The sequence below is a fragment of the Brassica rapa genome, chromosome A10 (genome assembly GCF_000309985.2).
Source record: "Brassica rapa cultivar Chiifu-401-42 chromosome A10, CAAS_Brap_v3.01, whole genome shotgun sequence".
Taxonomy (NCBI): Eukaryota; Viridiplantae; Streptophyta; class Magnoliopsida; order Brassicales; family Brassicaceae; genus Brassica; species Brassica rapa.
The window spans coordinates 246803-274376 of record NC_024804.2 but is presented as its reverse complement, the minus strand read 5'-3'; the positions used below and the strand labels follow the sequence as shown (position 1 = coordinate 274376).

The 27574-nt window shown below is 37.9% G+C and overlaps 5 protein-coding genes across 7 annotated transcripts; 1 reads left to right on the top strand and 4 right to left on the bottom strand.

Moving 5' to 3' along the window:
- Positions 1–5260: 5260 nt before the first annotated feature.
- On the bottom strand, positions 5261–7384 carry LOC103844645 (UDP-glycosyltransferase 72B3). Its single transcript, XM_009121442.3, has one exon. The coding sequence runs from the start codon at positions 6780–6782 to the stop codon at positions 5331–5333; it is 1452 nt and encodes a 483-aa protein (XP_009119690.1). The 5' UTR covers positions 6783–7384; the 3' UTR covers positions 5261–5330.
- Positions 7385–7629: 245 nt separating this feature from the next.
- Positions 7630–9693, bottom strand: LOC103844646 (protein trichome birefringence-like 25). Its single transcript, XM_018655201.2, has 3 exons — positions 9149–9693; positions 8720–9003; positions 7630–8645 (listed from the first exon to the last, which is right to left on the bottom strand). The coding sequence occupies exons 1-3, from the start codon at positions 9417–9419 to the stop codon at positions 7848–7850; spliced, it is 1353 nt and encodes a 450-aa protein (XP_018510717.1). The 5' UTR covers positions 9420–9693; the 3' UTR covers positions 7630–7847.
- Positions 9694–10871: 1178 nt separating this feature from the next.
- LOC103844648 lies at positions 10872–15119 on the bottom strand. 3 transcript variants are annotated; one of them, XM_018655289.2, is made up of 6 exons: positions 13328–15119; positions 12606–13142; positions 11690–12545; positions 11556–11616; positions 11242–11465; positions 10872–11144 (listed from the first exon to the last, which is right to left on the bottom strand). In XM_018655289.2, exons 2-6 carry the CDS (start codon positions 13084–13086, stop codon positions 11081–11083), a joined length of 1686 nt encoding a protein of 561 aa, XP_018510805.1. In that variant the 5' UTR covers positions 13087–13142; positions 13328–15119; the 3' UTR covers positions 10872–11080. The 3 variants fall into 3 exon arrangements, with proteins under 3 accessions (XP_018510805.1, XP_009119692.1, XP_009119693.1); XM_009121444.3 differs by having other exon boundaries at positions 11690–13142; XM_009121445.3 differs by having other exon boundaries at positions 11690–13136.
- LOC103844649 (NDR1/HIN1-like protein 6) lies at positions 14865–16036 on the bottom strand. The gene is made up of 2 exons (XM_009121446.3): positions 15200–16036; positions 14865–15094 (listed from the first exon to the last, which is right to left on the bottom strand). The coding sequence occupies exons 1-2, from the start codon at positions 15988–15990 to the stop codon at positions 15076–15078; spliced, it is 810 nt and encodes a 269-aa protein (XP_009119694.1). The 5' UTR covers positions 15991–16036; the 3' UTR covers positions 14865–15075.
- Positions 16037–17188: 1152 nt separating this feature from the next.
- On the top strand, positions 17189–19792 carry LOC103844650 (phosphatidylinositol 4-phosphate 5-kinase 10). Its single transcript, XM_033282148.1, has 9 exons — positions 17189–17415; positions 17502–17664; positions 17762–17872; positions 17983–18170; positions 18254–18345; positions 18446–18493; positions 18577–18663; positions 18741–18879; positions 18953–19792. The coding sequence occupies exons 1-9, from the start codon at positions 17273–17275 to the stop codon at positions 19257–19259; spliced, it is 1278 nt and encodes a 425-aa protein (XP_033138039.1). The 5' UTR covers positions 17189–17272; the 3' UTR covers positions 19260–19792.
- Positions 19793–27574: the final 7782 nt, after the last annotated feature.

Genomic DNA, 27574 nt, shown 5'->3' with positions numbered 1-27574 from the left:
AGGTCCCTTCCAAGCAGTACTCCTCTCCATCCATGTGAGATTGATTTTTTCTCTGTTACGCTTAAAAAATCCTCAGAGTTACAGTACTTACCCTTATAGATTCTGGAGAGTAGGATGTCCGGATTGTGGAATAACCTCCAGGCGAGTTTTCCTAGGAATGCATCATTGAAAGCCAGGAAGTCTCGGAACCCCAGTCCCCCTATGGCTTTGGGTTTCGTCATTTTTTCCCATGAAGTCCAAGCCATTTTGTGTTGTCCTTCTTTGTCATCCCACCAAAACCTTGTGACTGCAGACTGGATTCGCTTGCACAGTGATACCGGTAATTTAAAACAGGTCATGGCATGAGAAGGAACAGGAGATAGAACACTCTTAATCATTGTAAGCTTCCCGGCTTTGGACAGGAAACGGTTCGTCCACCTCTTGCCCTTTTGTCTGATTTTGTCAACTATGGAAGTAAAGAGATCCCTCTTTCTTCTTCCAAAATGTTCCGGTAATCCGAGGTACTTACCCACACCGCCTTCGCTGTCTATGCCCAGCTCCTCTTTGACAACATTCTTTAGAGTCTCCGGGGTCCTTCTTGAAAAAGAAATGGACGATTTGTCCGCATTGATCGTCTGTCCAGATGCTTCCTCGTACCGGCGGAGAATCTTACGCAGAGCCTGGCTGCTTTTCTTGTTAGCTCGGGTGAAGAACATAGTGTCATCCGCGAAGAGGAGGTGGTTGACTCGGGGGCATGCCCTTGCAACCTGAATTCCCTGAAGAGAACCCTCTTCGCTTGCTCTGTTACATAGTCCCGAGAGGACTTCACTACACAAAATGAAGATGTATGGTGAAAGAGGATCTCCTTGACGGATACCTCTACTCGGTTTAACCCTTCCCCTAGGCGAGCCGTTGATGAGGAAGGAGTATGTGACAGTGGATATACACTGCATGATTAAGCTGACCCATTTGTCGTCGAAGCCCAATCTCGTGAGGACCAGCTCGATGAACTCCCATTCCAGCCGATCATAGGCTTTACTCATGTCTGTTTTGACAGCCATGGAACATCTCTTCTCTGCATCCGAGGTTTTCAAAAAGTGGAGGACCTCATGGGTGATCAGCACGTTATCGGAAATAGCTCGGCCCGGGACGAAAGCGGACTGATTCTCCGATATTATGGTTGACAGAAGGGGCTGTAATCTCCTCGTTAGGAGTTTGGAGATGATCTTGTAATAAACATTACAAAGGGCAATGGGTCGGTAGTCCGCTACAGCTTGCGGGCTTTGGATCTTCGGAATCATTCTAATATTCGTCTCATTGATCCGTGGTGGAATGATTCCGGTATCAAAGAAATCTTGCACTTCTCTCACTATATCCTGCCCGATGATCTCCCAGTTGGAGTGGAAGAAGCTGGCGGAAAACCCGTCCGGCCCAGGGGCCTTATCTGCGTGAATGGAGAAGACTGCATCTCTAATTTCCTGTGCTAATGGCCGGCTAGTCAGCTTGTTGTTGTCGTCCTCCGTGACCCTGCGCTGAAGGGCATGGGTTACAGTGTCTCTTCTTTCGCCCACCACTGATGTGAACAGAGTATGGTAATATTCCACTATGACCTTAGTGATATCTTCCTCCTTATATACCATCTCGCCATTGCTCTTTTCCAGGACTGAAAGATTATTAGCTCTGCGTCTGTTCTTTGCTACCGCATGGAAGTACCCCGTATTACGGTCTCCCAACTTTAACCAAAGCAGGCGGCTTCTTTGTCTCCAATATTCTTCTTCCTCCTGATACGCTTTATTCAGCTCGTCATTTATCTTCTTTATCAGCTCTTGGTCTCCCGCTGGGTTTATCATAGCTAGTTCAAGATCTTGTTTCTTCTGTTCGATGAACACTCTGCTATTGCGGTATTGTGTTTTACTCCATTCCACAATTGCTGTTCTCGTAAGTGCGATCTTCTCTCTAATGGAGACACTTCCAGCGTTTTTCCAAATTTCCTCCACCAGGACCTTAACTTCAATATTATCTTTTAGCCTCCGATCATAGCGAAACATTCCTTTGCGCTTCTTTCTCTCAGGTTCAACAATGGTGACTATGGGTCGATGATCAGATCCCTCGTAGTCTAGGTATTGGCTGCGGGCCGTTGGGAACATCTCTGCCCAAGCGCTATTCGCTGCTGCTCTATCCAGTCGGCAGCGGACGAGGTAATCACCTCGTTTACCTCTCCAAGAGAGAAAATCCCCTGAGTGGGGTAAGTCGTACAAGTCTCCTTCCGAGTAAAATGACCGTAGGTCCACAAAGGAGCCCTCTGCTCGAGCTGGACCCCCCTCCTTTTCCGCATTGTTGACAATATCATTGAAATCACCAGTAATAAAATATGAATCTTCTCTGTTATTCATAAGCGACACCAATTGTTTCCAAAATAATCTTCTTGTTACAGCATCAGTGTCTGCGTAAATAAAAGCAGCAAAGAAAGACTTTCCCTCATACTCAATGCATGTGTCTATGAAGTTTGCGTTTGCGGTGAGGATGTGGAGCTTGGTTTCTTTCCTCCAAAATATTGCTAGGCCATCCGCACCGTGGCCTGTCGGCGGTATGAGATGGTGATGATCGTATCCCAGCTGCTGAGTTTTGCTGAGCACGAAAGGATCGGGATTTTTTGTTTCCGAAAGGAAAAGAATGTCGGGAGAGACAGTGCGATGAATCTCCTTTAGACGTCGAACTGTCTGGGGATTCCCTAAACCCCGGCAGTTCCAGCTTGTAATTTTTAAGGACCGGGAATGGATGGAGTTTGAAAATCCATCCTCTTCCTTCTCGATGTTGCAGGGATCATTTTACAGAGCGGTCTGTTTTCCGAACTTGTGGCTGAAGTTCCTGCTTGACTCTTTCCCCTAGCTGGGTCGACAGCTGGTTTTGCCCTCACCACACTTGGTGTTTTCCTCACAGGGGACGGTTTAGAGTGTGTTACTCTGCGCTTACGTGCTCCTGAAGCAATCGATGTGCTAGGAATTGGTGGAGCATTTTTACTTCCCCTAGGACGGCCCAGTTTCTTTTTACTCGCAGAGACTGTATCATTTGGATCTGTTCCTCTTGGGGAGTCGGGGGTAGGTCCCAATCTACTTGATGCTGGGATCCGTTCAGAGCATGGAGGAAACTCTATTCCTTCCGTGCTACGTTGTTCTAGGACAGCACCCCCGGGTGAGGTATTTCTGAGTCGCTGTGAAGCAGGGCTGCGCTCCTGTACTGGAGTTGATCCCAGTCGCTGTGATACAGGGATTCTCTCTGGTGTGGTGATAATTTGCTTACCATTTAGTCTTTGGGTGCTTGCGTTCAGAGCGGCCTGAGCCACTAGGATAGCTGTTTCTTCCAATTCTCCCCGTTCCTCCGCTTGTCTCATCCTTTCCTTACGAGCTTCTCGTTCCGTAGGATCAGCGCTAGTGGTATATTGCAGCATGACATCACGCACCTCTCCCCTCGCCCTTTGAATGGCTTCTTCTGGTAACGAGGGAGGTTGTCTTTGTAAGGGAACCCCCTTTTCACACCGTGGATCTTGTTCTTTTGTGGAGCTAGATCCATTGTCATCAGTTAAGGGTTGCTTCCTAGGAATTTCTCTGTAGAAACTTCTTCCTTGCGAATTGGTGTTTGGTCGCTGTTTGTATGGGTCTCTGGAAGCGTGGAAGTGGCGGGCCTCATTGCGAGAGCGGTCCCTGGAGTGGTAAGATCGTCTAGAGGATTCCCTCTCCTGCCATTCCTTTGGTTGAGCTTTGTGAGTTCTTCTCCCTGGAGCCTCCTTTGGGTATCTTGGGGGTCTTCCTTCCCGTAGCTCGGACCTATTCGATGCAGAGAATTGGAAAGTAGCCTTGTGGGGCTCAATGTCCAAGTCGTCTCGGCCTTCTTTCACCGAGAGATAAGATAGTTGTTTGTTAGATTCCATTTCCATGGAAGCTTTGAGGGCTCTCTTCCTTGCCTTTTCCTCTAGGCAGTCATGTATCTCATGATCAAGGCGGAAACATGTAGAGCAATGCTTCTCCAGCCTTTCATACACCAAAGTAGCCATGACTTCATCTCCATTAGGATACTCGATGACGGTAGATGTGATCAGAGGGAGAAGTCCGTTGATTTGAGCTCTCATCCTCATGGATTGAGGGGTAATTTCAGCCGATTCAAATTGCCCAATGTCATTTCCGATACTCCTAAGTATCTCTTCTGACCAGAGATGTATTGGAACCCCTTGCACTTTTATCCAGAAGGGAATTATAGAAGGGAACGTCTTTGACAGGGTTGGTTCCCATCTCTGTACTATGACCATCCATCTAGCAAAATGGTAAGGTCTCTTGTCCAACACTCGTAAGAGGTCTTCTTCACGTTCGAACTGGAACTGGAACAGTCCATTACCGAGGTCAGCTCCAATTGGTCTGACATCTGACTTCCAGAGGTCTGTGAAAAAGGAAAGCAGTGGCCAAATCCTTTGTACCGACGGTTTTGTAAGTCTTCCAATCAGGGTGAGTGAGCATTTGTCGAGAAGTTCATTGTTCTCCGGGAGCTCTGCCCGGATTCTGGCTGTTCTCGGTGCTTGGTGCTCATCTGAACAGATTTGTTTCCCTTTTTCTGCCACGGAAAGTCTTCTATGCATCTTGATATAACTTTTGATTACGCCAGAAAGCGGATGGACTGCGTTTTATCTACTCCTGTGAATTGTGTGTAGTAAGCAAGCTAAAGGAGAAGAGGTTGGGGACACCCTTCTCTAGCAGGCAAAGGTTTTTCAAACGATGGAAAGGACAGGAACCCCTGTATCATAAACTTCGGTTAACCATTTCTCTAAAGATGAGAGAACCATCGCTGAGATCTAGAGCTTCTTCTGGTCGGCGACGGATGTTGAAAAACGGCCGGCGGCGGTCCCTCCGACCACGGGTCAGGGGAAGAACCCGGGGGGTATTGGCCAAGAACGGTGAAGGACCCGCTGGGTAAAGCTCAACACAGGAATAATTTGAATAAGCTAGGGAAAAGTCAGAGGAATCAAGCCAAAAGCGGAACAGTCTGGCGGGTAAACAAGGGTAGAAAGTGACTTTTCGAAAAGCTAGAGACCTTTCTCGAAACGCTCGCCTGGGAGAGAAAAAAGTAGGTACGCGTTACACAATTCAATAGATCCCTCTCATGCATCCATGGCTTTTGTGTTTATATTTTATATTTTGTGCTTTTATGTTCTGAGATGGATGTAAAAGGATTACTTGACAGTCAATGCCTTGGAACTGTCTACATCAGATATGAACTTTGGTTGTGTGACTGAAGCAGTTTTATTAGTTATTTGGGTAGATCAACATTATTCTTGAATCAAGTCCATTAGAGAACAAACAAAGTTAAATACTACATATATTGTGGGTCGTGTCTTGTTCCACCTCTGGCTGGTGAAATTTCCACTTTAAGGAAACTTCATTGAGTGCCTTCGTAGACAGCCCATCTTCTCTCAAGACTCTAACAGCTCCTTCTTTCAACTCTTTCATTTTATTCCTTATAGCCTTCCCTTCTTCTCCTTCCATCAACCTGTTAACCACTCTCACCACTTCTTGCTTTCGTACAATCATATTGTCACTGTTTCTCGCTCTTAAAGCCACCCTAACATCCTCCACAAGTAGCAATGCGTTCGTCTTTTGCTCTGCGTATAAAGGCCAAGCTATTAGGGGTACACCATTCACAATGCTTTCAAGAGTCGAGTTCCATCCACAATGTGTTAGAAATCCCCCGGTGGATGGATGGGCCAAGATTTGAACCTGTGGTGCCCATGACGGAACCACTAGGCCTTTTCCTTTGGTTCGGTCCAAGAACCCTGGTGGCAAGAAGGTCGACGGGTCGGTTTGGCTGTGTGAGTTGAAAAACGAAGAATTAGCTATTCCGCTCGGACTTCGTATGACCCAAATAAACCGTTTCCCGCTCTCTGCTAGACCGAAAGCAAGCTCATTGAGCTGCTCACACGTGAGTGTTCCACCGCTTCCAAATGAAACGTATAGAACCGAACCGAGTGGTTGGTCGTCCAGCCAGTTTAAACACTCATACTCATCGTTGGGACAAGAAGAACCCGTGTTGACCAATGGTCCAATCGGGTAAACCGGTGGATTATCGGGACCCGGTTCTTGTAAAGCCTTTATAGCGTTTGGCTCCAAGTCGACGAAGGAATTCAGCAGAATCCCCTCAGCTTCTTTGAACCTCTTGGCGTTGTGGAGAAGCCATTTGTATGCGTCATCGCTTTGGTCTTGACACGGATCAGAGAGATCCTTACCGGTTATCGGAACGCAACCGGGAATCCTAATCGGTTCCGTCAAGTCCTTGAAGTCACACGACAGCGTTTCGTCTAGTTTCGGCAAGTGAAGCAAAAACGACAAGACGTTGGCATTTGTTGGGTTGAATATGTATGGTGACACGTGGAACTCAGCAGCCACGTCGAACGCATCCGTACCAAATAGATCGACGACGAGAACCGCCGGGAGACGTTTCTCCGCCGATAACGAGCCGAAAAGCTCCCGGAGCGCCGGGTTAGAACGAGTCACGGTGAGTGAGATCCGAGTTTCGATTCCCGCCGTCGAGGGAAGGTCGGAAAGGTCTACGGGAGGGAGGAACACGGAGGCTATGGAGGAAGGAAGAGAGTTGAGAATGGATATTTGGGCACTAGACGGTGATGATTCTCCGGGGAAGATGAATGTGACGGTGAAACGGTGGTGGTCTACGAGTCGCTTTGCGAACTCGAGGAGCGGGATGAGGTGACCCACACCGGGGCTTGGTATGATTGCGATATGCGGAATGTTTGCATCTGCCATTAATGCAAGCTTCAAGAAATTTACTGTGATGAAGTCAATAATTTATATTGCCTTCCTCATTTGTGCATGTTTTTTTTTATGGTAACAACCTATAGCTTATGCCTTTATATTGCATACTTGTGGTTATAAATCTGTGGTATTATTTTATTTTATTATTTGCTATATACAGTATCTCAATCTCTGTGGATTAGAATGTAGGCGGTTGCACTGTATAATATAGGCCAACACATGCAAACTTGGCATGTAGTAGAAAGTTTGGGAGGAAGTAAGTAGGATTCGAATAAATGTTATGTTGCTAAGGCGAAGTGGGTGTCATGGGGTCTGCATGGGGTGTATAGTAATCGTTTTAAATATTTAAATGACAACATGACGACAAAAACGACGACGAAAGGTTACTAAAATCAATAATACATACGTGAACGGCCGACTCAAGAAAATGGAAGAAGTAATGAGTGTCCTTTTTTGAATACAAGTGAAATATTTTATAACAAAATTGATTCAAACAAAGAATTTTTATAATGAAACAACAAATATTGATATATGTAGACCACAAAAAAGATTGTAATCGACAAAAAGTAATACATCCTAATAATTTAAAAGCTGTGTACACGACACGACCTACAAATGGTTTTTGGCTAAAGCTTTGGCTTCTGGCTCCCGGCTTGTAGCTTCGGATTGTAATGTTTATTTGACTATTAGATCTTAGGGGTTACTTCTTCTTCTCTTTCCATGTTGTCGCTTTGTTCAATTTTCCGCTACTTGTATCTATATAATTTCTGTCAAAAACTCTGAAAATTAGTATAAAATCTTAACATTTTTACCCAAAAAATAGTTTTTGGCTCAGAATTGGCATATCGAGACGACGTCTTGTTCACAAGAAAGAACCAAAAGCGGCAAGATAGCGACGCTGAAGAAAGTAAACCGACACGACGTCTTGTTCCCCCCCACATAGAGAACAACACGGGCTTGTAGTTGGACCCATTCAAGGGCCAAAAATCAAATTAATGGGCTTTCATATAACAAAATAACTAATTACAAAGAAACAAACGTCAGGAAATAGAGAGGCTAGTTCTCCTTTTCAATCTCCCGGTTAAGCATGACCTCCACCATAAGATCATTCCACGAATCAATCGGACCGGGCAAGCACCAGTGAAGACAATCATTCTGAACACGAACCGGATCCTTGATCTTCATCCCAGAGAAAGGATTTGGATACCGGTACGGTCCAGGATGTCCATCTGGTCGGAGAAGCGACATTGAAGTAGTGTCAAGTAACGCAATGTTGGAACCTTCTTCTTTTTCTTGGATCTTACGGAACTCCTCAAGCTCGATATCACGCATCAATTCATCCTCGCTCTTCATCTCTCCTTCGCTTTCCTTAAACGGCATCGTTCTGTTACAAAACCCGCCACTGTTCCACTCTCCGTTCTCGAAATGATCAGGCGTTGTCGTTCTGAGCAGAACCTGAGCTTTACGGTTAGGATCAGCGACAAAGTCAAGAACCAAGCGAAGAGCTTTACGGTATGAGTATCCGTAACCGAGCTCGGTGAGGTTGTTCTTCCCCTGGCAGTAATGGCATCCGGTAACGGTGTGGTTCTCGTGGAAGATGGATGTTTTGAGGAACCATTTGCCACCGGAGATGACAACGTAGTCGAAGTTGACGTACTGATCGGTCCATTTGGGATCGAGGGTGTCGAGATGGAGCTGAATGTCGGAGAAGGAAACGCCTTCGGAGTTCTCGAAGACGTCGGCTTTCAGAAGGAAAGGAGACCAGACGACAGAGAGAGTGAAGTTGTGAGAAGGGAATCTCCATATCTTTGATCTGTACTCCTTGTCGTGGTAGATCTCTTCTACCTCTTCTACCTGAACACGTTACATCAGAATCTCATTTTTTTAGAGATAAAAAGTTTTATTTTATTTTATTTGAGGGTGTTGACCTGAGAGAGGATGCAGAGGAGGGATTGGACATGGTTACGGGAGATTGAATCGCCGATGAAAGCCCACCACTTGTTCCTCATCGTGTCGAGAAAGTGCTGTGGATCGAACCTGGGGAGATCGCAGTCGCGAGGCTTCCATCTCCAGAGAAGGTAGTTCGAATCTGGGCGTCCGTTTTTCAAGCAGTTCTGGTGTTCTTGGATGTGCCGACAAGAGGTGTTGGTGTAGAGAGGACCAGATGGGTCTGGTACCCAGTTCCCGGTAAAGATGTCACACTTTGTGGAAGCTACAACAATTGTTAGGTTCAATCAAAAACATCAGTGGGATTTTGGGGTTTTAATATGATTAGATTAAAAAAAGGATCACTTTGCTTGGATCTTACTCTTTTGTGTTGATTTCTCTAATAATTTGACAAAGAAAGATTCTTTTACCATTTTGTGAAGCAGCAGTGGTGATGTTTACTGGGGAAACAACGGGGGCTGGAGCTTGAGCAACTGAGGCAGTGAGACCGGGAGGATCCGGCGAGGTTCTTACTTGTGCAATCGGAGAGTCGGTGGAATCGGTGACGATGAGACGGTAAGTGAGACCGACGAGGAGGAAGAAGGCGACGAATTTGAGGAAAATTTGATTGCGTTGGTGAGAGGAACCAAATGGGTTTCCTTCGATCTTCATGCTCTTAGACAGTGATCTCAATCTATCCATGTGAAAGTGTGAACTAGACAGACAGAAAAGGAATAGATCAGTGTTGCTTTTGGAAGGTATTGAATTGTTTGTATTAGCTTTCTTGGATGTTTTTGGTTGTTGATGAAAGCTAGGAGCTTCCTGGTAAATAATATTACAGAGTGGATTTTTGTTTTTTCCTTTCTTGAATTCAAAGTCATTAGTATTTGTTTTTGTAATCCCTTCGAATAATACTGTAAACTAAAATTACTTGTTTTTTTGTTGCGTCGGTCGTGCTTTAGTGAGATTTACAGTTTTCTAGAGAGAGAGCCAGAAAAAAAGATAAAATATAATGATTAGACTTTCTTAATTGTTTTTGTAAAGATACTACTAAATAGATAATTGCAAAGCAAATCATATGATTTGTTCCTTTACGCATGATTAAGCCAATGAGATACACGGAGACATGATACCACCACCATTAATGATTTCCACTAATTGAAAAAAATACTTGCAACATCTCATAACGCATAAAGTATGCCTGAAACGAAATGTATCGACTAAGCAATCTATTAGTATTATGAACAACTGTTAAAACTGAAACACATTTGTCTGAAAGTACAAAGCTGTGAGATGAATGAGAATAAATGTCATTTGCGAATGCATGTTTTCCCCGGCCCGGCTCACTGCCTATTTACTTATCCAGAGAGAGTGATCGAGACCAGACCACCATTGATAGAAGAGCTAAAGATAAAGACATGACGCCTTAGATCTGATTATTGTTTTCCAACTTAAAACTTGTTTCACTGCTTATACAATTTATGCGTAAAAATGTAATGGCTAAACAATCAAATAGCCGACAAAAAAAAAGGGTGTTTAACGTTTAAGTCTTGTAGAAAATCCTAATAAAAATGTAAATCAAATTTATTCATGGTATGGGGTACATACAAAATATGAGGCCCATACTGAATAAATAAGACGTAGATGTTGGACCCCCGTGGGTTTTAAATCTTTACGTCGTGGACCAGCCTCTTAAATTTGGACATGCGTATCTACCGCAATAGCTTTTACTGTGTCTTCTTTCTTGAATACGATTCAACGGACAGGTACAGCCTATCAAGACAGATCTATAAATAATAAAATAGTGATGATGACTAAGAAAATAGAGTTGATAATTTACTTTATTTGTTGATAGTTATTGATACAGAATAAAAAAATGATCCACAAAAAACAAAAGAAACATATCAATTTTAACATACATCAGAAGATCACAAGAAAATCAGAGTTGTTATCTTTAACCCAGACCGAAAATCACAAACTGGTTTGGTTTGATTCCAAAACAAGAAAATGGGCTTATTCAGGGAATAAGAAAATAGAAATTAGATTTTCAGAGAGAGAGAGAGAAGTGAGAGATAGGAAGAGAAAAAAAGGAGAGAGAGTGAGATTTTAGTTAGATAGTGAATTTTTATTTTTTTTCTTAGCTATTGGGTGCAATTTATCAAGAAAAAAAAAATAGACTGAAAGAATAACATACAAAACCCAAAAAGAAAGAGAAAAGAAGCAAGCTGTGGGGTCAGAGATCAGAATATAACCAACAAACCAATGATGTGTTACATAAAGCACAATTTACATTTCAATCAAATAAGGAAAGATTGAAACAAGAAGAAGAGGCTGCGTTGCTCAAAAAAAAAGAAGGGGCTGAATCAAGTTGATGAAGCTAGGTATCTTGGAACTCTCATGCCAAATCCATGCTTAACCTTCTCAATCCTGATTCACATTTCAACAGTTTTATCAATGAACGACAATGGGTTATATATAATCAACTTTCTCTAAAACTCTATTACAAAGACTTTGTTGTGCTTACGTTGGAGCTAATTTTCCAAGGCTCTTAAGCTCCTCACCGGAGTCTCCATCAAGAACTCTTCCCGATATATCAACGATGTAAGAACGGTTCTTCCCTCGAGGAAGACCTCTACCTGAAAGCAACTCGAAATCTCTCTCGTGAAGCTCTCTTCCGTTCACAAACACTCCTGTGTTCCCCGCACCGCAGTTATCTGGCATTGGACGACTAAACTCTTCGATAAATGGCTGCACCAACCAATAATTATTTCCCATTTCTTCATAAAAACATAGAAAATGGAAAGTAAAATAGAAAATTTGTGAAAAAAAAGTTCTTACTGGTATGATACCGAGACAAGGGTGTCCCATAACTCCCCAGAATCCAGCACGGTAGTCATACCTAATCAGAAAAACATCATTTCTCTAACGACTCTGAACCAAAAACAAAATTTGTGTAACCGAAAGAAAGTTACCAGTAGTTGCCAGCTTGAACAGGTCCAGCTTGTTTCTCGGCGCTTATAACCTGATCTTCCGGTATCAGATGCCCGTTCACCCAAACCTCTAGCTGCCTATCGTATTGGTCATCATTAGATACGGTTTTATTGTAGTCGCTGCGATGCTTTCGGTTCCTACGTCCTCTCTCATCTTTACTAGCGTTCGAGATCCTTGAATCGTCCTCAGTGTTATTATAGTAACCATTGTAAGATATATCTGTCTCAGAAGCTACTGATTCTTGTTTCGTGAAGGATACTTGCTTATTGTAACCTAGCTGCGACATTCCGTAAGTGAGTGCAGCTCTGTTTACGTTAGAATACTCAAAGAGCTCTAGAAGATTGGAGTTTTCAGGAGGTGGTGGAGGAGGAGGAGCTTTAGCGGCTTTGGCTCTGCGGCGAACAGACTTGACGACCTCTTTTTGTGGTTCACTAGAAACGCTTGATCTTCCTCCTTCGTCATCTGAGTGTTCCTCATCCTTAAGTGGACAATCATCTATCACTGCACTTCTATCTTCAACCTCTACACGAGCTCGGTGACTCTCCTCAAGAGCAGAAGAAGAAGAGAAAACAAGCTTATTATCGACAATAGTGAAACTGAAGACCTCGGAGCAAGCACCACATTGCAGCTTTTGTTGCTGCTTTGCCTGAGAAAGAAGAAGCTTCTTCCTAGGCAAGTAGAGAAGCTCAAAGCAATTGTGACAAGCTACAAAGGGCGCACCTCCTGCTAGAGGATGGCAACGACGTGAATCAGCAGCAGTTTGAACATACCCACGAGCATAAGCACCGCCACCCATTTCAGAGTTAACTTCACTAGGCCGCCTCGTGTGATGATGGCCTTGAGCACCGCTACCCATTTCAGAGTTAATGTCACTAGGCCACCTCTTGTGATGATGGCCTTGAGCACCACCACCATGGTGCGAAACAGGGACATCAGCGTACCTACTCGGTGTACCAGGAAAGAATCTAGGGTCGTGTAACTGGGGGTCAAGTATGTCAGGACCAATGTCTACATAATGTCCTCCTTGAGGAGGATAGGGAGGACGAGGCAGCATCTGATTTGGGTAATGACCATACAAGCTTTGATGCATTGGGAAACCATGAGGCGGGTTACTAGGGGAAGGATACATTCCATAAGGAGGATATGGATTGTAATAAGGTGGTGGCTGATGATGTGAGGCTCTTGGTGAGTCTTGACCACGGAGAACGTGGCCTTTTAAGGAATCGAGTTTTCTAAAAAGCTCTGCTTGTTGTTGATCTGCGTATTGAATCGGGATAGTGTTTTGATCTTGGCGATTTCTCCTGGGGGAAGCATCGTCCTCCTCCTTAAACCTTGTTTCTTCTTGGCTTCTGGAAGAAGCAGAACCGCTTGTCCTCATCGGATTTTTTAATGTTTCTCCGACAAAAAACTATGGTTTTGCTTGGTTAACTGCAACTGTAATAAGGATCATTGAATCTGTATCATGTTATCAACAGATTTTATCCTATCCAAAAGCACATATTTGCATTGTAGAGCAAATTCTTGTTTATGTGGTAAAAAAAAGGTTATCACAGTTTCCATGATTTCTAAGCATATAAATCAAACTCACAAACAAAAGAGAGAGGAAAAATCAAACGCACCTGGAAGAAGAGCAGCAGGAGAAGATGAAGTGCAGAGGGCAATTTCTTGCTCAGGTGAGAGATTCAATCAATCGAATAAGAAGCATTCAGTCTCTTTGACAAATCCATTTTTAATACGAAAATGAAAAAGTAGGATTTGAAACTTTCAGAGGAATTTAAATAATATTTTCTTTTTGAAAAAATGACTTTGAGCTGCTTGGGATGCTTAAAGGTGGAGAAAATCTTCTTTCTTTCTTTTCTTGTCCCTTTGCTTCCCTTTTTGTTTACCCTCACTATTGGGAAAGAAAAGATGGAGGATGGAGTTTCAAATATCTCCTCTCACTGTAAGACCAGCACCATTGGCATTAACCAATGAACTCTACTAACAAAAATTTGAAATGATGGGTGTTACTAGGTCAAGTTGACCTACTGTTAACGTGACGACCAACATATATAGCATTTTGTTTTAAAAACAACTCTTTACGCAACTTTTTATAAATATCAAATTAGTTCATACGCATATTCATACTCATAGCGATGAATGATTTACCTTGTAAATGATGCGTATTTAACTATTTATTATTTGTGACTAGTTTTAAAATTAACATGTTGCTCAAGTTAACGATGCCATGTTCTAGGACGTGTTTATATCTTCTAGTATTCCATTCTAGTTTTTTTTTTGGTCAGCAACATTCTAGTTCTAAGAAGCTCACAGCTATGTCTATCGAGTTTAAATAATCAATGCTTAAAATATTAGTTTACTAAAAATTCAAATACTATAGCTGAAAGGAAAAAAAAACTCAAATACTCTAACATGGACTAGTTATTGCCATCATCATCATCTTACAAGTTTACAAATGTCTTTTAGTTATTTGAATTTTTGTATATATGTATGGGCGACAATGACATATGCAAAAGAAAAACACAAAGCTGACATTGACGCTGAATAACAAATATTATAGCTGTCGAGTGATTTTTATACAAGTCAGTACTTTAATATTATATTCCACTTGCTTACAAGCGTGGGTGAGGTTTGACAAATCTGTTATTATTTGTTGAACAAACCGTTTTAAAGAATTTGGTCTAGAACTTATCCTAAAAAAACTATGTTTTCGAATGTTTGAATGATTATTGCATTGTATTGAAGAGAAGAGAAGACATTTAAAAGAATAAAAAAGCAAGATTGCTCACACTCTCCAACAACATAAAAGCCAAATTCTTAAGAGTATGAGTTATTTTTTTGGTTTCATCTGCCGTTAATGGTGGTTTATCGATGCAAAAATGACGGAACGGCGGCTGTCTATACGATCATTAATCTGGCGGAGGAAGCGAAGTTGACGAGATCAAGTCCCTAGCTAATCGCTGGGGTCGTTGCTGGTGGAATGTAACTCTTCACCTTCACCTTCACTTGTTTTCGTTTTTTATGGTTATAGTTGAATTTATGTACTAGGATTTAACATGTGTATGATTAGTGTGAATAACTTCTGTTTGATATCATAGATATACCAAATTTTAGTTACCGGGATAAATGACATTGAAGACATTACTTTCACCAATCAAAAGAACAAACAATTTGGTACTCTAAATGCCCAAAACATAACACAAGCGACTAACATTGAATGATCAATAGGTATATGTATAACACATATATATATTTGTAACGAATTGAAACTGAACTAGAAATAGAAACATTGCTGAATAAATAGTATTTGATAGCTCTTATGGTTTCTGACATGTCCTTTGAGGCTTAGCCAAACCACACCGTTATCTCATGACCGCAACTTAATCCTGCAATTATCAAATGGCTATATGATCAAATATTCTACACATATATAATTTTATGCATAATGCTTTCATATCCTTTAAAATGCTTGATTCCATATTAATACGTACCATTTCAGAATTGTGATGGTGCATTTGGCCATTTGCGAATCAAGCGTTTGTAATCTAACACCGCCGCATTTGAGACTAACGCCCACAGTAACAATCCTTCGACTACCCACAGCAAATCCAACCTTCGTCTTAGCTGACACCTTCACCAGCAACTTTTTACTCTTCAGCTCTGCCCGTAGCCTCTTCGCTGTCGGATCATCCACCTGTTGCGTCCTCACTCTCGTCCTGATGATCACTGCCGTCCGATTCCCTGGCTTCTGAACAAAGCCTTTGACTTTCGTTGACCCCAAATTGGTCTCAAAGTCTTTCTCTCCGAGGATCACAGCCACGTCAGCATCTCCGTAGAAAAGCCCCAGCTTACCGTTAGGGTTTCTGAAGTCGAGCATCGTCGCCGCGTCCGCTGTCAGAAACGACCAACCGTCGTCGGTTTTTCCGCTGGAAAAGTTGAAGCTGCTGGTTCTGAAAGAGGCAAGGCGGACCACGGGGAGTTTAGGGCTGTACCAAAGGAAAAAAACAGCGCCGGCGATGAGGAGGAGGAGAAGAATCACGGCGAGGAATATACAGAAGCAGCAGCAGAAAACGCGGCAGCGGCTCCAGCGACGTTTCTTCTCCGGGTAGAGTGACACCGGATGGATAGGCCTCGGCCGACGGCGTGGAAGCGGTGCTGTTCCCGACGGCGGTTCCGTTGTTGGTTGGTTCTGCTCATCACGGAACCCTGGAGGTTTCTGGAGTACCGGTTTTAACGGTTTCTCCGCCGCCATTTCCTCATCGGTTGGCCGCTTTGGGTCCATGTTAACCCCTAACTAATAATTTAGGTTTTCAATAACTGAAATTTATAAGAAGTATTCAAAAACTGACATATTTATGATGAATCAGTGCTTTTAGATTCTTTCATTAAAATATAACTTGATTCGAGAAAGAATATATATCACATACCTTATGATGATTAATAACGAACTGCACCCACGTTGTAACTAACTTCTACGTGCGTGCAGTTCGGCTTTTTGGAATGCAAACTGATTGGCGTTTACTATCCAAGTTTGTTTTCTTGTACTATACGTAAGTGTCTCCGCTATGATACATTTTATGGACCGGCCGTTGCTAGGTGAGATAGTGACCACCATGTATATATGAAGGTATACAGCTCGTATCTTTGACCTTGTCTAATTATTTATCTGCAGCTCGTAACTGTATGAGTGTCTCGCTAGGTACGCCTTTCACAATAAAATAACGTTTTATCAAAAGAAAATATATGCTTTTATTGAACGAAACTAAAAAGTTATTGGGTGAATTAAATCGTCCGTTGGACATTGGCATGGAATCATAGAAATAAACTCTGGCTTTATTATCTTTAAGAATCACTTAAAATACATTATCTGTGTGTGGTGTCATCATCTGTATATGACATGAAATATATTTATAGAAAATGGTGGATCTTCTCGTCGGTAAATGAAAGTCAGTCATCGTCGTCACGTTTGTAAACGTGAGGGAAGCACGTCGACGATGTTCACATGTTCAAGGGCCCAGGTTGATGAACACGATAAGTCTATATCGTGTAACCTATAATTGGGCCGTGATATGAACATGGGCCTTAAAGCATATCTAGAAAAAGAGTAATTAAAATGGTTAACAAACAGAAAAACAAACAGAACGCGGGAACTTGGTTGCGAACAGATGAAAATGAGTTGGATCATCGAGCGGCGAACTTCAACGGCCAAATTTGGCATTCCCATTCCTTCTTTATTTTTCCTTCTCAACAAGAAAAACAAAAAGTCTCTCGTTTCCTTCTTTCTCCTCTTTGTGTTTACAGCTCCTGAGCGACAGGTATCATTAATATCTTCCTCCTCTTGTTTTCTTCTTCATCTTTTTCTACGTGGGTTTTCTCGTAGGTTATTTGAATAAGATTTTGATAATTTTTGTGTTGGTATGAATAAATTATTAGATTATCTCTGAGAATTTCGAATTCTAGGGTTTGTTTTCCTGGGTCGACGTAGGGTTCTAGGGGGGGGAGCATCACACAAAGATGCGGGATTGAAATCTCCTTGTGGAAGTTGAGGGAGGGGGGAGAGAGAAATGAGTACAAGGGAGATAACAGCCAAGGACGTGAAAGCCACAGAGAAGAACCGGGTTCGATACTCTTCAAAGCACATTAAACATCTTCCACCTGGAACCATTACTGAGTTTGTATGGAAGGATTATTGTCCCTTGGGATTCAGGTAATCTATTCATTACATGTCATGCTCTCAAGTTGTTTAGAGCAGCCAGCGAGCGAGATATTCAATGTATTATTATACTTTTGTAGACTTGTGCAAGAGCTTGAGGATATTAACCATGCTGAATACTTGAAATCCGTATGTAATGATGAGACGCTAAGGAAGCTTTCTACTGGGAAAGTTGGTAATATGTTTCTTCTCTGCAAAGATGACCGCTTTCTTATTAAGATTCTTCGCAAATCCGAAATCAAGGTACCTACTACTTTGCAAATTTATTTTATTAAGAATTTATCTTATTTTCGAGCCATCTCAATTTTTTTTTTTGTTTCTAATAAATCATTCCATGTAGGTGATACTAGAGATGTTGCCTGGCTACTACCAACATATTCATAAATACAGGTCAACCTTGTTGTCCAAGAACTATGGAGCTCATTCTCTCAAACCTCTTGGAGGTGTTAAGGTATCAAATAAATAGAAAAACTATCAAGTCAAGTGTGATATTGCAATTGAAATATTTTCTATCATCTGATTTTTTTTTTAATATCAATCTACTATTTTCTCCTTGAGCAGACATATTTTGTGGTCATGTCAAACATACTACAGTCGGATGTTTTTATGAACAAGGTCTATGATCTAAAGGGTTCATCACAAGGCCGAACTAACAAGAAGATCAAAGTCAGAGATAAAACCATACTGAAAGATATAGACCTTGATTTTCATTTCTATGTTGATTCCTTGGCAAGGCACCGCCTCCTCAAGTGAGTCTTTTCCTTTCTTTATATCTTCATTCTTGTCCCAGAGAATGATTTTAGATGCTCACCTCTTTTTTTTTTTTGCGCAGGCAAACAAAGCTAGACTGTGAACTTTTGGAAGATGAAGGAATAATGGATTATAGCTTAATGCTTGGTTTACAAGTTAAAGGTTCATGTCAAGGTATAGTTAAATTAAAGCATCTCATGTCTCTCTTCTTGCCAAATGATAAGACATTTTGTTGCTCATAATAAATCGTTTTATCTGATCAACTGTCATACAGGCTCAACTGATGAATTAATCCCTGTATACGATAGCTTCACATCACTAGGTTAAAAATCCCTCCCATGTTCACCTTTAATTCACTAGGAAAGGATAAATGAAATTGTACATACGTTTTGGTCAATATCGCAGGCTCTGTTGACAGCAGTAAGTTTATGAAGACAGCTACAAACTCTCCAGATAGTTCTTTAACAATGTATTCATGCACTCCGAGCAGAGGTGATTTTAGATCCGTTCCTAAATGATCATATATTTAAATACTATAAGAGATGTTCATATTTTCATTTGATACACAGACTCAATTGATAGTGAGGAGTCAGTGAATGTACAATCCGTAGCAAGCATGTGCCCTAGTCCAGCACCAACCAACGCTTCTGATTCTCCACAAGGAAGCATTGTCTACAAAACAACACCCACCAACATCTTCCAAAACAGGTAACCAGTCTCTGAGAATTTCTTGCTCTTTTGCTCAATACCAACTATGTGTGAAAAATGGGATTTCTTGCAGCTCAAGCACAAACTTCGGTATGAGGATACCTGGACGAGCACGAAGAGTGGGGAGAGGAGAATCATTAGGGAGTGTGGTGGGGAAGAACGTTAAAGGAGGGGGAGAGGAATGGTACGACGTTATATTGTACCTTGGGATTATAGACATTTTCCAAGACTATGGTGTGAGGAAACGCATTGAACATTGTTACAAGTCTATTCAACACAGCTCTAAGACTATCTCAGCTGTCCATCCCAAGATCTACTCTTCTCGTTTTCAAGACTTTGTCTCTCAGATCTTCTTACCAGACGATGATACTTCTAATTGATTTTATTTTTAACTACCTTGTCTTAATATTTCTATTTATTTATATTCACTTATACTATACATACAGCGCCTAGCCAAAGTTTGTTTACAAAGCAAAAAACAAAGTCCACAACTTTTTCTTTTATTTTGACATAAATCGAAAGGTCAAAAATTTTCATTTTAAAAAACTCATTTCTTGATTTAATTTTTTATTTATCAGACGTAGGGGATGTTATTGAATTGGGTGATTGGAATAAGTATTAGAATTAAAGTATGCAAGTGCTTTGATGAAAAAGATATCCAAGTCACGTTTCCTTCAAAGTATTGATAAAAAGGTAGGATTTGTTTTAGTTAAAAAGATACATTGAATTCCATTAAAATTCACCATAACTGAATTCTAACTAAATCTAAAAAATACTCCTTCCGTTTTTTAATATAAGTTGTTTTAAAGCTATGCACATAGATTAAGAAAATCATTAATTTCTTATATTTTCGAAACAAAAACATCATTAATTATTTACCTAACCACAATTCAACCAATAGAAGGGTGTTTTTCAAAACCAACCCATATTTTCAAGTCAAATCCAAAACCAACCCTTTTTTTTTTGTCCATACTATTCATCAATAAAATTTCCATACTATCCTTATGTTTTTGAATTATTCACAAAATTGCCATTTTTATTTATTTTTTTATTAATTTCGAAATTAACAAAAAATCAAATACACCCTAACCATTTCTTCTTATTTACAAAAATGCCATCATCATCAATTTTTCCAACCACCATGAACCACCATTTTTGAGCTCTAAAGCTCTAGAATTCAATTTTCAACCACTTTTTTTTCTCATTATAACCCAAAAAACTTCATTTTCTCTCATCTCCTCTACATTTCCATCTAAAAAACTCTCATAACTATCATTTTCATAATCACAAACTTCATATTTTCGAGTTTCTTCATTAGTGAATCGTTAAAGATGCTTCTTTTTGCTCATATTTGGAGTTTGGATGGTTGAAAAGGTTGGAAACAAGCTTTACACATGAAAAATGTAACTATTTACATGATTTTCGTTCTTTTTCAGATCTGTGTCGCGACGGTAGACTGTTTTGTATGTCTACGCCTCCGTGGAGACTTACGATGCAGTCTATTTGTCAACGCACGGGTTAGTTTTGCAATTGAGCAGACAAATTTTTTTTCTAACGCAGACTTCCCCAGTAGTCTCCGTCTTTACCTTTGACAACAAAAATAAAACTTTCGGTAGACTTACTAAGACGTCTACCTAAAAGAGGTTAGTTTTTCATTTGACCGAACTTTTGACTTTTCAAAATAGACTTCAACGGAAGTCTACAAAATGTAGACTGCCAACAAAGTCTATAAAAGGTCAGTTTTGCATTTGACCAAAACTTTGACTTCGTGGAATATGTTAGTTTTGTGTTTGACCAAAAAGTTTAAAAAACAATCAAAAATTTATTAAATTGTAGACTTCATATGCAGTCTTCTTATCTTAAAAAAAAAATGTAGACTGCGTATAAAGTCTACTTTTTTATTTTGGTCAAATGCAAAACCAACCCGTCGGATTTGAGAGTAGACTTCACAAGAAGTCTACACACCCGTAGACGTTCATTTTAATGGGACATTTGCTAAAACCAACCCAAATATTCAAGTCAAATGTAAAAGTGTACCCCACTTTCAGTCAAATGCAAAACCAACCTAAAGGAGTAGTGAAAGTACTATTTCACCCTTATGACCAAACAAAAAACATAAATATATTTTACGTTTCTATCCTTTGGAAGTCTACACGTAATAAAAGAAGTCTACATATATATAGACTTCCTACGAAGTCTACTTTATAGACTTGTTTTGTAGTCTACACTCTAATTTGGTCTACTAATTTAATTTTGAAAATGTATAAAAATAATTATTGTGATATTTTTAATTAATCATCAATATAATGGATAATATGAAGTAAATAAATTAAAATTTCATATAATCGAACAATTTTGAAGAATATATACTAATTTGGTTATCATGTGCTAGACTATGTTCATAGTTTAGAAACAAAAGGTTCTAACATGTTATGTCTTTTAGTAGTTGATTTCATAGGGTTAGATTTTAGATTTTGTTTTTTTTTTGTTTTATTAACTTAAATCTGCATATTAATGTTTAGTAGTTTATATTTTGTATAAATGAGACTTTTTGATTATCAAGCAAAACATTTAGGGTTTGATATTTGTGGTTTAGGGTTTCGTAGACCTACAATAAAGTCTATTTATCTGAAGACGTCTTTTTCAGTCTATATTTTTCAATTTGTTTTACAAAAAAATCATTATATTTAAACTAAGTTAAGTTCCTTAAGAATAAAAAAGTGAAATCATATACTATAACTATTAAAAAATAAAGAAATAAATTTAATAAATCATATATTAAAATTATTAAAATAATAAAGAATAAACAACAATAATTAAATTATTATAGTAGACTTCCAAAAAGGTCTACTATGTTATAGTAAGATCTACTCCAAAATTTTAATTTTAGTAGACTTCAAACGAAGTCTACAGTATCGTAAATTTTAACCTAGTTACATTTTTGTCTCCCTATATAAACAAAATTTATTCAATCTCTCTCTAAAGTGGCTGCACAAGTTCTTAAAACTCTCTCCCTTCTCTCTAAAACTTTCTCTCTTCTCTCTAAAATTCTCTCAATTGTTTCTAAATCTCTCTCATTATCTTCTTTCTCTCTAAAATTTTCTCAAGTCTTTCTCACAATATTTCTTGTCATTTTAGATATTATGATTCATGGTTTTCATCTTCTCCTTTAAAAAATGTAAGTTTTAGATCTATAGATTTTAAATGTGTATTTTATGTTTATTTCTCACAATATTATCTTTTTTTGGTAGGTATTATCACTCATGGATTTCATCATCTCCTCTAAAAATGTAAGTTTTAGATTAATAGATTTTAAATATGTATTTACATGTTTATATTCAAATAAATTTATAGATCAAGCTCTCTACATTAATTTGCTACTAGTTTACCTTATAAATTATATTATGTAAAGTATTTTCAGATTTAAAATTATTTTCACATTTCAAAATATATAGATTTTTTCAGATCTGAAAATTATCAGACAGTGTAGACTTCTAAAGAAGTTTACTAAAGCTTGCAGACTTCATATGAAGTTTACTAAACCATAAAGTTTAAGCAGACTTCATTGGAAGTCTACAAAAATATGACTTTAATTTTTTTTCTATGTTTTTTAATAATTTTATCTTATTTTGCAGGTATTTTCTTCCATAGTTGTTCTCTTCTCCTCCTAGAAATGTAAGGTTTACATCTATAGATTTAAAATATGTGTTCTAGTATTTATATTCAAATAAAGTTACATATTAAAATTCATATTAATATGTCTTTAATTTATAACTATTTTGTCTATTAAATCATATTTTTAAAAGTTTTTTAGATTTAAACTTATTTCATATTTTTAATGTATTATTTTTCAGATCTATTTTTTTTGATAGAGTAGACTTCATTTGAAATCTACTTAAAACTTACGGCTGGTAGACTTCAAATGAAGTCTACTAGCCTTGAATTTTAAGCAAATTTCATTAGAAGTTTACTCAAATATGATTTTAATTTTTATCTTATTTTTTAAAATTTTATTTTATTTTGCAGGTATTCTCTTCCAATATTTTCAAATCATCTTCCCAAAAATGTAAGCTTTCCATATATTCATTATAAGATATTTTGTGTTTATAATGAACTAAATTTATAGATTCATACATTATCTTTTTGCTTTGTTACAAGGATGACAAAAAACCATTTTTGAAATATTTTCCAGAACAAAGTATTTTCAAATTTTCTAAATGCACACTTTTAAATATGAAAATTTTCCATTAGTGTAGACTTCAACTAAAGTCTACTAAACAATAACTTTACGTAGACTTAATAAAAAGTCTACTAAAATATGATTTTATTTTTTATCTTATGTTTTTCTCATAACTCTATCTTATTTGGCAGGTACTTTTTCCAAGACTTTATTTGAAGCATCAAGATTATGAAAAATCAAACATACTCAAGAATAATTTTTAATATATTGCTCTGTAATAACTTTCATAATAAAATATTAATTTTTAAATAATTTTTTAATGCATAATCTATAAACATTGTATTCATTTTTAGTTGTTTTCACTTGTATGATATTATTAATTTTTTGTTAGATATCAATTTTTTCACAAGATCTAACCAACCAAACAAGTAAAACCACCATAAGCTAAAATAATAACTAACACACATGTGAGAAGAAGAAAATCTATACAAAATTTTCCCAAAAATTTTCAAGAATAATACTAATCAAAACAATTTGCAATAAGTATCAAGTGTATAATTATAACACATTAAATTGTGAAATTCATCCAAGACCATTAAAATTTTACTAACATACACTGTAAAATAATTAAATCATGAAAAAATATGATGAATAATACACAAATACACTTTTAATAGAATTTACGACGTAGACTTCAACTGCAGTCTACATTTGTAGATTTACAAAAACGTCTACACTTATTATTTAACATATAGTCAATCCAAATTTTTTTAGTGTATTGGCGCAGGCTTGATACACAAAGGCGTACAAAGTGTGTCTTAGATAACTCGATCAAGTTCCGTACTTGTCGATTATTCGTGACAGGCATAAGAGGAGTATATTCCTATTCGGAGTCATTTGTTTTAAATGATGTTTGGTAAGGAATAGGTTAGCACCATCTTCTCAATTTTGTTGTCCAGATCATAATCTTCTTGTGTCATTTCAAGAAGTTTACCATGTGTACAGCCATCATGCACAAGGAACATTCTTCAACCTTTCCGATTCTTCATCTTTTTCGAATATTTTGTCACCCAAAATGTCTTTGGCCCATACTTCACACTCGCTCTAAGTTTCCAACCACATCCTTGAACACGACACTTAGCCACATACAGAGTTTTTGTTGTCTTATATGCTGAAAATGTAAAATTATATTCCACAGTCACCGACTTCAGCTTTGAAACAAGCTCAGCCTTACTAGCAAAACTATAAACGAAGACTTAGAAATACGTCTACAATTATTAGCTAACAACATTGTCAAATCAAATGAATTATACCTTCATAATTATAAAAAAAAATTATTTTCAAAATCACTCAAACCCATTAGGATTAACTAACACACACTGTCAAACAAAAAAACTAGAAAAAATTTAATGAATAATACACAAATTCACATTTTTATAGATTTTTCTATGAAGACTTAATATTTAGTCTCTGAAGATGTTGACGTTCTTTTCAGTTTACAGACGTAGACTGTCAAATAGGTCTACTCTTTGGGTTGGTTTTTGCAATTGACCATTTTACGGGTTGCTTTCTATAGTTGAATAAAAGTTGTAATTTTGTACATGTAGACTTTCATTTCAGTCTACAATTTAAAAAGGTTACTTTTTGCAATTGACCAGAATTCATCCAAGATTTGACTTTCAGAACTAGACTTCATATGCAGTCTACATGTTTGAATTTTTTTGAAAGAGGTTAGTTTTGCAATTGACCAAGTTTGACTTCAAATCAGTAGATTAAAATGAACGTCTACGGGTGTGTAGACTTCTTGTGAAGTCTACTCTCAAATCCGACGGGTTGGTTTTGCATTTGACCAAAATAAAAAAGTAGACTTTATACGCAGTCTACATTTTTTTTTTAAGATAAGAAGACTGCATATGAAGTCTACAATTTAATAAATTTTTGATTGCTTTTTAAACTTTTTGGTCAAACACAAAACTAACCTATTCCACGAAGTCAAAGTTTTGGTCAAATGCAAAACTGACCTTTTATAGACTTTGTTGGCAGTCTACATTTTGTAGACTTCCGTTGAAGTCTATTTTGAAAAGTCAAAAGTTCGGTCAAATGAAAAACTAACCTCTTTTAGGTAGACGTCTTAGTAAGTCTACCGAAAGTTTTATTTTTGTTGTCAAAGGTAAAGACGGAGACTACTGGGGAAGTCTGCGTTAGAAAAAAAATTTGTCTGCTCAATTGCAAAACTAACCCGTGCGTTGACAAATAGACTGCATCGTAAGTCTCCACGGAGGCGTAGACATACAAAACAGTCTACCGTCGCGACACAGATCTGAAAAAGAACGAAAACCATGTAAATAGTTACATTTTTCATGTGTAAAGCTTGTTTCCAACCTTTTCAACCGTCCAAACTCCAAATATGAGCAAAAAGAAGCATCTTTAACGATTCACTAATGAAGAAACTCGAAAATATGAAGTTTGTGATTATGAAAATGATAGTTATGAGAGTTTTTTAGATGGAAATGTAGAGGAGATGAGAGAAAATGAAGTTTTTTGGGTTATATGAGAAAAAAAGTGGTTGAAAATTGAATTCTAGAGCTTTAGAGCTCAAAAATGGTGGTTCATGGTGGTTGGAAAAATTGATGATGATGGCATTTTTGTAAATAAGAAGAAATGGTTAGGGTGTATTTGATTTTTTGTTAATTTCGAAATTAATAAAAAATAAATAAAAATGGCAATTTTGTGAATAATTCAAAAACATAAGGATAGTATGGAAATTTTATTGATGAATAGTATGGACAAAAAAAAAAGGGTTGGTTTTGGATTTGACTTGAAAATATGGGTTGGTTTTGAAAAACACCCCCATCTCAGTGTCAATTTAAAGGAAACTGCATGAAATAAAAGCCGCTACTCTCCAGCTCAAATTACAAAGAAGCGGCCCAAAGTTCGGCCCATTTCTGGTTATAAGAATATAAATAGCCCCATGTCGGAAAGTAAATAGATATGAGTGGTGCAAGCTTGACCACGTGTTGAAGGGTGGTTATTGTAAAGGAGAAGGAAGAAGCGTGTCCAATTAGCCGACAGCTGAGGTATGAAAAGCTGAGTCAGCATCTATGTGAACAAGTCAAACCTCAGCCTCGCATGTTTGTGGGTTATTTGACTTAATTCACCATTCAAAATCGCATGCTTCACTTTTTATTAATACAAACAATTAACTCCGCAAATCACCTAATCACATTTACACTGCTCTTACTATTGGTTTCACAATTTCAACTGCGCATGCCAAATTACGTGACTAATATACTTTCTATGAAAATTTGTTGAAAAATTGCAACTTATAAAATCAATTATTATTATTACCTGCATGTATAAGAGACAGCAATTAATCTAGCACATCTACGTGTGCATTAGCATGACCAGGTATACAGTTTAAAGATTTTCATAACAAAATATGTATACAGTATACCTAATACATTCCACGAACTACACTTTTATATTATTAGAAATGTAATAAGTGAATCAAGAAATCAAAATGATATATTACCAAATCAAACTGCCGAAAGCAATACGCTGGTGTCGGTAGCTGTCGGGCATATTAGCATACAAATACAATCGAATGCGTGTTTTTTAGTACCCATTATATCTCTTCTATATATTCTTTCTTTTATCCTTATTTTTTCCATACTATATTTCGTGTTTTTTTTTGGAAATACTAATATTTCGTTTTCTACACTTGCATATGATTTTTCGAGGCACTCTCTACAATGTACTTAGATATATTTATAATGTAATAAGTCGTCTTAGATACATAATATACTCATAAACTAAGATGTTTTTTTTTGAATAAAAAAACTAAGATGTTAGTTTACAAAAAAAAAAAACTAAGATGTTTTTCATAGTATAAATATAGGACAGTCTTGGGTATTTCCAGGAGACATACGTCTCTAAGAGCATTTATAAAAGACACTCTAAATTTTAAATATGAAGTTTATTTTCTCTCCAAAAATAAATTTCAAAATTTGAATTTTTGAGGAGTAAAACTCTATATTTGAAGTTTCAGTTCTCAAAACTTCAAATTTAAAGTTTTATATTTTTATTTGTATTTTGGTCCCCAGAATTACACATCACATTTATAATTCTTAAATATTTTCTCGTTTATTGTATTGATCCTAAAAAAATTCATATCTCTTAAAATTTTCAATTTTTTTTTTATAAATTAATGTTTTACACATAAAATTAAATAAAATTTTAAAATAAAGCGGATTCCGCCGGAAACAATATAAAAAAACTTAACAACAAAAATTCTTTCAAAAATTACATGAAGACATAATTATTACACAAATTTTAAATTACAGCACTATTGGTCATGTAAATTTGATCCAGAACCTCCAAAATATTGGCCAAACAAATTTTGTGTAACTGAAGATGGTTGTTGTTTTGATGTCTATTTCGTACGATTCCTTTTTATCACATCGAATGTATTCACTGATTTTAATATTATTGATAGAAGTTGTCTTTTAACAATAT

What these genes read in the sequence shown, in the direction of transcription:
- LOC103844646 (XM_018655201.2), bottom strand. Translation starts at nt 9,419, where the DNA reads ATGGATAGATTGAGATCACTGTCTAAGAGCATGAAGATCGAAGGAAAC. An exon ending in CACTGCTGCTTCACAAAATG is followed by an intron (nt 9,004 to 9,148) that starts GTAAAAGAATCT and finishes CAATTGTTGTAG; the next exon opens with CTTCCACAAAGTGTGACATC. An exon ending in TCCTCTGCATCCTCTCTCAG is followed by an intron (nt 8,646 to 8,719) that starts GTCAACACCCTC and finishes TAACGTGTTCAG; the next exon opens with GTAGAAGAGGTAGAAGAGAT.
- LOC103844645 (XM_009121442.3), bottom strand. Translation starts at nt 6,782, where the DNA reads ATGGCAGATGCAAACATTCCGCATATCGCAATCATACCAAGCCCCGGT.
- LOC103844648 (XM_009121444.3), bottom strand. Translation starts at nt 13,086, where the DNA reads ATGAGGACAAGCGGTTCTGCTTCTTCCAGAAGCCAAGAAGAAACAAGG. An exon ending in CTTGTCTCGGTATCATACCA is followed by an intron (nt 11,466 to 11,555) that starts GTAAGAACTTTT and finishes TGGTTGGTGCAG; the next exon opens with CCATTTATCGAAGAGTTTAG. An exon ending in CTTGGAAAATTAGCTCCAAC is followed by an intron (nt 11,145 to 11,241) that starts GTAAGCACAACA and finishes AATGTGAATCAG; the next exon opens with GATTGAGAAGGTTAAGCATG.
- LOC103844650 (XM_033282148.1), top strand. Translation starts at nt 17,273, where the DNA reads ATGAGTACAAGGGAGATAACAGCCAAGGACGTGAAAGCCACAGAGAAG. An exon ending in TTCGCAAATCCGAAATCAAG is followed by an intron (nt 17,665 to 17,761) that starts GTACCTACTACT and finishes CATTCCATGTAG; the next exon opens with GTGATACTAGAGATGTTGCC. An exon ending in CGATAGCTTCACATCACTAG is followed by an intron (nt 18,494 to 18,576) that starts GTTAAAAATCCC and finishes TCAATATCGCAG; the next exon opens with GCTCTGTTGACAGCAGTAAG.
- LOC103844649 (XM_009121446.3), bottom strand. Translation starts at nt 15,990, where the DNA reads ATGGACCCAAAGCGGCCAACCGATGAGGAAATGGCGGCGGAGAAACCG.